The sequence below is a fragment of the Ruditapes philippinarum genome, unplaced genomic scaffold, assembly GCF_026571515.1.
Source record: "Ruditapes philippinarum isolate M1 unplaced genomic scaffold, ASM2657151v2 ctg6012_1_1_1_1, whole genome shotgun sequence".
Classification (NCBI taxonomy): Eukaryota; Metazoa; Mollusca; class Bivalvia; order Venerida; family Veneridae; genus Ruditapes; species Ruditapes philippinarum.
Window position 1 is genome coordinate 25931 of NW_026865643.1, and position 10790 is coordinate 36720.

At 32.4% G+C, this 10790-nt stretch overlaps 1 protein-coding gene across 1 annotated transcript; it reads right to left on the reverse strand.

Annotated features, from left to right (window-relative positions):
• Positions 1-3444: 3444 nt before the first annotated feature.
• On the reverse strand, positions 3445-9650 carry LOC132729874 (sulfotransferase 1C2-like). Its single transcript, XM_060715709.1, has 6 exons — positions 9587-9650; positions 9003-9122; positions 6611-6837; positions 5869-5998; positions 5165-5434; positions 3445-3772 (listed from the first exon to the last, which is right to left on the reverse strand). The coding sequence occupies exons 1-6, from the start codon at positions 9648-9650 to the stop codon at positions 3651-3653; spliced, it is 933 nt and encodes a 310-aa protein (XP_060571692.1). The 3' UTR covers positions 3445-3650.
• Between the last annotated feature and the right edge of the window lie 1140 nt (positions 9651-10790).

The following is a 10790-nucleotide window of genomic DNA, read 5'->3' on the forward strand; positions in this document are numbered from 1 at the left end:
AAGAACTATAAGATTGGTTTAAATTTACATATACTCGTATATCTTTTACAATGAATGTATGGATTAATTGCCTACAATATAACAAGCACATGTAATTACAAAACAATAATGGCAGGTTGTGAGAATAGCATAGCTGACAGAATGTTTATTTTCTTCAATTTATGATTAGTTAGAGACATAGCCTAAAATCTTATAAGAAAGGTCCTTTTCCATTTGAAAGGTATAATATATAGCTATATCGAATGAATTTATAAAAGGTAAAATTATATTCTTTTCATAAAAATGTTCCCTTTTTTAACCACACATGACAATTGTACGTTAACAGAACTAAATATTATGCTGCTGTTTAAAGTAGGGATTCTTTTTTTCTCTATTTTAATTGTTTAGCAATTAGTCTGTACATAACCCAGTGGCTATTAAGGAAATATAAAAACATATTTTCTTTGTATTAAAACAAGTTTTTCAGAAATATTATTTTTAATTCAAATTTTTATTTTGTACACGAAAGGCAGCAGGCATTAAGCTTTATCAACTTTAACAGTATTTTTCTTTTCTATTATGATGTTTCTATGTCTTAACTTGACCTTCATGTAAATAGAAAATAAAATAGATGTACTCCACCTAGTAGAGTTAAAAAGGTATAAAAAATCAAAGCATCATACCTTCTTTATTTCCAAAGTAATTTATCGAAACAGTTTTTATTTTATTTTATCATTATTAAATATTTAATATAATCGACAGTTTTGACAAATTCTTATTGTTAAAAAATATCTTTCAATGTATAGCCTGTTTTTACAACTCAATTCAACTTAAATCATTTATTTGTACAGCACGATCTCTGTCCCAAAATATATAGTAAGGTATAACACATAATAAAATGTTAATTAGTTATACATTGCGATCGTTTAAGTGTCATTAATTACATTCATATGTTTACAGATATAAATTGATCCATATTTAAAGAATTGACAAATAATCTAAACAGATAGTAATTCGATGAGGGTAGGTAGAGGCCTTCTTGTTTTCCGATTGATTGAACTTTTTGAAATTCTGCCAAAAGCCAGTTCAACAAAGACATAAAAACATTTAGAACAGCACATTTAAATTGGATTTATAGGGTGGCATAAAGGGAACATCAGAAATTAATTATCTACCACGTGCGCACGCGATAGCTTAACTAGTGTACTTAATAGCTACCACGTTTGTACGCGATACATACTACGTGCGCACGTACAAGCTATAACGAGCGCACACGATAGCTATTACGTGCGCATGTAATGATTGACCAACGTAGGGGCTATCGCGTGCGTTCGAAGTAGCTTTCGAATGCGCACGTGTTAGATAAAATATTTCTGATGTCCCCTTTCTGCCGCCGTAGATTTAACAGTTGTTATCAATATCTATATTTTCACTGGCTTCTGCAATGAAAGAAATCGATATAATATAATATGATATGATATAATATGATATAATATAATATAATATAATATAATATAAACTGCATGAGGGGCATGGGGTATACTGGAATCAGAATGTGTCCTTTGCCATTTTATCCACAAGCTTAATCTTGTGAATGCTACCCTTTCTACAATACAATATGGAGATCATTGGAGCTTGGCATAAAACAAACCAACTTTTAATGCAGAAGTTATTCTTTTAGGAATGATGTTCTTCAAATTTGAGTCTGGGCCAATAAAACCCGATCCACACCCCCTCCCCCACAAAAAAAAACACTAACAACAACAACAAACAAACAACACTCCCAAAAACAACTACCAAACAAAAAAAGAACTTTAAGTCGACTTCATATAATGTAACGATGTTAATCTTTCCGTCAAAGACATAATGCCAGTTTTCAATCTGTTCTGACTGTTCTGATTATGCTATCATTTTTAGATGTTACGATCTTGACCAAACGCATCCGCCTAATAATATATATTGTTTTTTTAGTTCTTTCTTCAATTTGGATGTGAATAGTATTACCATTTAACTTCATATATCACAACTAAAATAACTACATGTATAGGTATCAATAATGGTGAATCAAATCCCTATCAGCCATAAAAATTGTCTGATGCCAAATTTGAATTAAACCCGTTTATGATCATGTAACATTTATGTAAAAAATATTACAGTTCATTGTCTTATTTTATAAAGAGTAATCACTTGAAATTGGAAGAGTTCTTTTAATAAAAAAGGACAAGAAGGAACCATGCAAGGTCTATACATAAGCTTGCTTTACACCAAGTCTGATTACAAAATCCCACTCCTAGCTTTAGATATCGTCAGGAAGCATTTTTCTATTTTTAAGTAAAAGTGACCTTGACATTGACCTTAGATGGTCCAACAGCAACCGAAAGCGATGTTCCTATATAAGCTTGCTATATACCAAGTTTAATCATAGTATCTTATTCCTAACTAGTTATCTTCTAGAAACGATTTTTCTACTTTTTGTGACATTGACCTTGACCTTAGGGGTTTTGAAAGCAATTCCAAAGAAGGTCTCTACTTAAGCTTGCTATATAACAAGTTTTATTATAATATCTCGATCCTAACTCTGGACATCAGCTGGAAACAATTTGTCTATTTTTAATAAAAGTGACCTTAACCTTGATCCTAGTGTGTCTGAAAGCGATCCCAAGTGAGGTATTCACATTTGCTTGCTATATACCAAGTTCAATAACAATATATCATTCTTAACTCTAGTTATTGTCCGGAGACGATATTTCTTTTCTTATAAATAGTGACCATAAGTCTACAGAGGGTTCAAATAAAAGCGCAACCGGGGTTTACCAAAATCTTGCTATCAATTTTAAGTTTCACAGATGGACACAACTTATTGAAGGAAAGAGCTTAGATTCATAACTCTTTTTTGTATTAACCATATACAGTTAGAATTATCTTATTATAGAAGTCTATTTGCGTATATTGTAATTACAAAAAACATGGTATTTGACATTGACCTTTTAGTAATATAGATTTTGTTGACTGATATTTTCAAACAAAAGTGAGTTGCATTTTCCGCCAGGTTAAAGAAAAGGCCAGCCTCCACACCTGTGTAGTCTGATCAGACTCGTGTTTGCAGCCTAATTTGTTTTTGTATTTTGTTATTGAAATCCTTTAATTTTCAAAAAGTCTGATCCACATTCAAACCAGGTTCATTACATTAATAAATCCAGTAGGTTAAGAGTTAAACATTTACAACAACTATATCAAATATTGTTGACATTATAAAATCACGACGAATGTTTAATTGTTCATTTATAGTGTAGCGTTTCTTCACCTGTTGAAACCGAATGTGATTGGCATATGACATCACTATAGAGCCAGGCCAGCCTGGATTTCCACAAGTCTGAACAACCTTTTAACTGTTTGTAGCTCAATGCTTGTAATTTATATTAAGATCCTTTAATTTTCAAATAGACTGACCCACATTCAAAGCAATATCATTCCGTTATATAAATTCAGTAGGTCTATAGTTAAACATGTACATTGTATTAACATGGCTACCATTTGTTTAAACAAAACAACAACAACATGATTAAAATAATAATGTGACTAATTAACATCCTTGCCTTTTTCTATGACAGCGATTATATCTAATATTGTTATTAGTTTACTACATCACGACATATTATATTTTCAATTGTTCATTTCTGGTGTATAGTGTATTTGAAAGGTATATCTAGACCTCCAAGTACATCATTATAGAATTTATCAAATCTTTCATTCTGTGACACAGTAAAATGTGTCTTCCAATCACCAACCGTTCCTGAAATAGAAAAAATCATTTGGTTAGGAACTAATAGTTAGTACTATAACTTTCATTTTTTATCCCTTTCCTAATGTCCATCATAAATGATAAAAACTACGCGAAGTGTCCCCATACTGTGAGTACAATTCCCACAATATGTCCCCACAGTGTCAGATACATCCGCGGCCCCACATCCCTGATGTTCTGGCGCTAAATAAACCGTTCAATTTTCCCATCAAGTTGAAAGTTAAAATTCGTCTCGTTGAACGGCTATACCGGACATCCACGTGGATTACATACTCGTATATGTATACGATTTTATTGAAGTTTTTAATAGAATTTAGTCTCTTTGTATAAGCGGATAATGCATACAGAGGCACGTGATGTTTTCATCAACAGTATACTAGTATCTTTAAAATGCCATACTACCTTGACAGTTCGGTGACTCTAACCCCAAACAAATAGGTTTCCGTTATAGTTACTCGGTGACATAATATATTTTCACAATTCTGCCTTATTTTAAGGAAAGGATCCAGGAAATTAAAACCAGACAATTAAGCAGTATCTTGGGAAATCTTTTTAAGAATTTTATTTGGTCATTGTGACAGTTAAATTCTATTTTGCTAATCATGATTTTCCTGTTGTGGTATGACAGCTATATGTTTAGAAAATATTATTTAATGCGATACAATACAAAATTATCCAGTACAATTAGATACTATACAATTCAATATAAGAAAATCAATATACAAATGTAATAAAAATCAAAAGTTATATAACCATTACAATACCGAGGACACTATGCATACACTATTCATAAATCTCGGTGCACGAAGGTTCGATCCCCCGCTTCACCATTAACAATTTAAATATTTCTAGATGATACCTTTAAAACCGAGATCCTATGTATCGTTATTTCACAATAGGAAAGTAAATTACAGATATATTCATGCACTCTGAAAAAAAAAAAACAATTAACAGTGTTCACAGACACAGATATGTTCAACTGAAATGCGATAGTGAATAAACCGAGTTTCAGAGTTATTATTCTAATGGTGAATAATGACCCAAAATTAAAAAGCGTTGCAACGCATTTCACTTTAATCGGTCTAAGAATAGCATAAAAGAACGATTTTCTATTTTTTCTGAGTCTATATCTTATGTATCTATTGTATATCTTCCTGTTTAACTGCCGCAGTTGGTCTATTAAAGAATTTTAGAATTTATGGTTTTAGGCTTTTGGACCTCAGTAGAGTTCCTTTAAACTTTTCACAATGAAATTCGATGAATTGATTTTGGACGGTTTAAATTTCAAAGCGAAGTCTGTCATACATAACGGTATGTGCTGGACACGCGATATGTGTAAATGTACTGTAAAATTACAGTTTCTACGTATATACGAACAAGTACCTTTTCTAAGAAGTGGTGAGACTTTTGCGTTGATAGAGTACACATCTAGATGGTTGGTCATTGGATTTCTTTTCATACTCTCAAACTGACAGTGCTCCACAATTCTTGTTAACAAATCACCGGATAGATCTTTATCCAGAAATTTACATATTTCTGCAACCTCTCTGTGCAGGTCTTCTTTTATTTCTTCGTAAAATATGATTTTAATGTTTGACCGATCTCGTAATTCCCACCAACTCTTAGTGTAGTCAAACCAGGAGCCGTGGTCAACTAAAGATTAAGAAGTAGATGTTTTTGATTTAGAGATAAAAACGGTATACAAAAAAGATGCAGAACTGTATAATAATAGTTAAAATATGAACAGGATCGTGTAAAAGGAAAATAAAGCTATTGCTAAAGCATTTGAATTGTGTTACGAAGTTACATGACCAATATTCAACTTTACGCATTCCTGGAGACTGGATATATGGAATTCAGTAGCTAATAGTCATGCTGTACAACTTCATTATAAACTTAAATTATAACAGTAAAACTTTTGAATGATTTATTGAGATTGTTTGCAAGTCACAACAGTTCAATCCGTCAATATTTAGCCCGATCATATCAATTTAGTTACAGCATTTAGTGTATGATTCTTTTTCAGGAGTCTGAAAGCAAATGCAATGAATGGAAAGCAAAGCCCTGACAACATATTTAGATCTTACCATGACCCTCCATAAACATGTCAAAGAAATCTTCCCAAGTTCCTGTAAACTTGCCAAACGATGAACTAGACCGGTAGAAATGGTAGTAAGAAACGCACAAGTCTTTTGGGTTTCGGAATAAAACTATTATCTGTGAATTAATTTAACATATCATATGTAACTACTGTAATATACAAATGTAGTGTATTTTTAAAAATCTTAAATTTGTAGAAATGTAGCTTTAAACGCCTTTCATAACAAAAACAATAGTAATGGAATTAAGACACTTGATTAAGTGACATATATACAACGAAAGAGCGTATTTTGTTTTTTATCTAGATTAACAAATGGTTAATATAACATCTATTGTATTAATGGGAGCACTTCATGTTTTTTTCCATTAACCAGCCTAAGATATACATGACTGTGTATCAACAAAAGTTATGGTAACACACTGGTACACTAACATAATCTTTTTTGGCTGGGTTTTGCGTCGCACCAACACAGTATAGGTCATATGGCAGCTTTCCACTATTGAAGGTGGAGGAAGACCTCAGGGGACCTTTCTATGCATAATTTCAGGCACGAACGGGCACCTGAGTAGAACCACCGACGTTTCGTAAGCTAGTTGGATAGTTTCCTCACATGAAAGAATCTAAAGTCTCTTTCGTGATTCGAACCCACAGCGGTGATGAGCAAGTGCTTTGATATAAATTTTACCGCACAATTTCCGCCCCCTTCATTTATTCCAATTGTTTCTTACCTTACAGTCTTTTTCCTGAATTTGTTTTGGCATTAGTTTAACTGGTAAATGGCTCTTGATCACCCTTGGTGACGTCATTGGATTAGCAATGTCAAGGCCAACCTCGTTTAAAACTTTGTCCTTGAACTCTAAAAATGGTGACCGGAAGTAGACAGGTTTTCGGTAAGCGCCATCAAAATCCCCATCATGCATTATCAGCCATGCTATTTCCTGTAACCACGTTGTTCCTGGAGAATACATGTCAAATGTAAGAAGTCTCTTTCTCAACAGATTGAAATAACTTTGTTTCTAGCTAGACTGTAGTCTACTAAATTGTATTGTTGAAGAATAATTTATTGAGAACATTTAACTTTAATTTACGGATAAATTTAGATTTTTTTAGCTCGACTATTCGCAGAATAATCGAGCTAATGCAGTCACCCATTTGTCGGCGTCGGCGTCCCTGTGGTTAAGTTTTTGTATGTAAGCTGGTATCTCCATAACTACTGAAGGGAATGGATTGAAACTTCACACACTTGTTCTCTGTGATTATCTAAGATGATTGGCACACGTCCCATAACTCTGATTTGCTTTTTTACATAATTATGCCCATTTTTCGACTTAGAAATTCTTGGTTAAGTTTTTGCGTGTAAGCTGGTATCTCCATAACTACTGAAGGGAATGGATTGAAACTTCCCACGCTTGTTCTTTGTGATTATCTAAGATGATTGGCACAAGTCCCATAACTCTGATTTGCTTTTTTACATAATTATGCCCCTTTTTTGACTTAGAAATTCTTGGTTAAGTTTTTGCATGTAAGCTGGTATCTCCATAACTACTGAACAGAATGGATTGAAACTTCACACACTTGTTCTCTGTGATTATCTTAGATGATTGGCACAAGTCCCATAACTCTGATTTGCTTTTTTACATAATTATGCCCCTTTTTCAACTTAGAAATTCTTGGTTAAGTTTTTGCGTGTAAGCTGGTATCTCCATAACTACTGAACAGAATGGATTGAAACTTCACACACTTGGTCTCTGTGATTATCTAAGATGATTGGCACAAGTCCCATAACTCTGATTTGCTTTTTTGCATAATTATGCCCCTTTTTTGACTTAGAAATTCTTGCTTAAGTTTTTGCGTGTAAGCTGGTATCTCCATAACTACTGAAGGGAATGGATTGAAACTTCACACTCTTTTTGTCTGTGATTATCTAAGATGATTGGCACAAGTCCCATAACTCTGATTTACTTTTTCGCATAATTATGCCCCTTTTTCGATTAATAAATTCTTGGTTAAGTTTTTGTGTGTAATCTTGTATCTCCATAACTACTGAAGGGAATGTATTGAAACTTGAAGGGTTTGTACCTTTTCGGACAATTTTATGTATTCATATAGGTAAGCATTATTATACTCAATTAAACACCCTTGTGACAAATTTTCGAATAGTCGAGCGTTACTGTCCTCCGACAGTTCTTGTTGATATATTTAGTTGCTTTTTTTCAAGAGGAATTTTAGATGTATTGTTTTACAATTTCTAATAATGAAGTTGCAGGCAAATGTAGACAGATTTAAAATCTATAATAACCCATAATCAGGTCGCTTTGTTACATGCTTTGATAAGCTTTGATAATTCCATCAATGACTTATATCTGGGGTGTCCCATTATTATTTTTTTATAAACAACAGAGCAAATGCTCATGTTAACATTTGACATCGATACATTTAACTGTTTTTATTGGGATTTTATTGAAACAACAACTACTGAAAGCTTCAAGGAGCTTAGACAAGTAAAACCCATTAGACTCGTTGCAGTCACATTGATTTCTCGTAATGTTCCTGTATTTTGATACATGTTAATGGAACATTGATGGAAATTTATTGAAATGAAGGCACCTTTGGTATAAATACAAACTATTCTAAAACAAGGTCCTGCAAATGTTAAAGAATGTGTGTTAAGGCCGAATAAGATAATTGTTACAATGAGACGAATTTAACTATTAAAGAAATTTTAAAAAAAATGCCAATGAGTGACAAGAATTAAGCGGTTTCTAACCGTAGGATAAACAAAGTTCGGTCAGAAATTGAAATTTGCGTTTTTTTCTTAATGCGAAATTGACTTACATATTTATTACAATAAAATAGAAACTAGGATTTGCTTTTTGGACCTGAAATAGGTTTCATACACATGTTTGGGCTCGACAAATTTCACTGCATGAAAGATAATATATGGATCTAACATTGTAATTTGCACGAAGGTTAATGTTTACAAATTGTCAATGATAATGAACTAGAAAACGTTATTTGCACGCATGGTGTAATAATTGCTCACGGAAATAATTTACGTGCTTCCACTTATTATTTTTTAATAATAAAACAACACAAACTTTATATTATTGTCAAGGTTACCAGCTTTAGGATACGTTGCTATGATGACGTCATCATTTCTCACTTGGAAGTCTTTCACAGCATCCAGAATATCGGCAGGGGTATAACCGAAGAACAGAACATCTTCGTAAACGTGTTCCCCTTTAATAAATAAGAAAAGAAACCATTTACTGTGCAATAAGTATGCAAAAAGTATGAAAGTTTGATATCTCTATAAACAAAATCAAATTCATATATTCTGCGAATAAATAGATCAGTTTGTGATTTACTTTTATGCTTTGAGCAACAAAAGATTTACATAAAATCAAGAAACAGAAAAAATGGCAATTAAAACATAAGAAAGCAAGGAAAATAAACACACAAAACCCAACAACATAAAAGTCTGAAACACCCATAAGAAAACTTGTTTTACGTTCCTTCAAATCCGTACCTTTACAAACACCAATATAGTAAATTCAGTAAAAAAAATAGCTGACCAAGCTATACTTTATATGTTAAAACACCTATTTAGAATATAATGTGAAACCCATTTTTACTCATGAAATTAATATTTTCTTCTTCATTTATGATTATATTTAAAAAAGTAAAATACAGAAAATGCTTACCTGGTAAAACATGTCGGTACGTATTCTCGGCTCCCTCGCATTGTTCCTGATCTTTTTCACCCATTTCTAATAATTGTGTGCCAGTTATGATGTTTGACATCAGTTTTGACACGATTTATTCATTAAAATCACAAACGCCTGCTAACATTGATCACATGTAATCACTGAATCAATGTTTTAATAATAAAACACGATGGACTAATGCATTTTCTATATTTATAGACAATTTGTTCGATAACACAGGGGTTTGTATTATTGGAAAGTGAAATAATAATATCCAATTTTCTATAAACATCATTTAAAACAGTTGATAAAATCAATTCATGGTTACAACTTGATGAATGATAAATATTAACGATTTCAGTTTTATGAATACACAATAACGAAATCACGAAGTCTAAATTTCAACATAATTTACTTTACAACTTGTCTTCATGTCTTCAGCTTAAAAATACACAATTCTTAATTAATGAAACTGAAACCAAGAATTCAAAAATAATTCTTCAATCGAGAATTCTTGAAGTCGAATAGTTTCGTTGAGCTGTAACGCTAAATATATGAATTTGGATGTAATAGTGAATAAATGAAGTAAAGATGTCCCCATATAATTCATAAAACAGCACATCTTACAGTGATATAAATATGTCGTCTGTAAGACTGTTAAGAAAGTCAAGCCCAATATGTTTCGGATTTCGCTTTACAAAATTACCAGGAAAAAAGCTTTTACATCACTTTATAACTAAACACGGTGCCATCCGGAATGCATCTCCGATTACCACTAATCGTGAAAGTTTTAACCCGATGTTTGACGGGAGAGGCCGCAAAGTTGCGATTGAGACAACTAAACAGAAATGGGCAGAAAATTTTAAAATATACAATCGGAAATCAATGCCCTGTGGTAAAACTCTGCGACGATTTTATTACTGATGTTGACAGTAAAGCTTGGAGGCAATGTTAAAGTGATCGCAGATACTTATTGTTGATAGGCAATCATCTGTATTAGCTCGTTAGAGAACTAAGTGGAATATTGGAGAGAGAAAATATTTGTTTTTTATTAGCATGACACTTGATTTACGGGAAGTTTTAAAGACATAAGCTGTCGTCCGTAGATTGCATGAATAAGCGTCTTCTTTGACCGACAAATTCAATGAAACAAATGAAAATATGTATCATGAGAAAGTGGTTATGTGAAATAATGCCGACG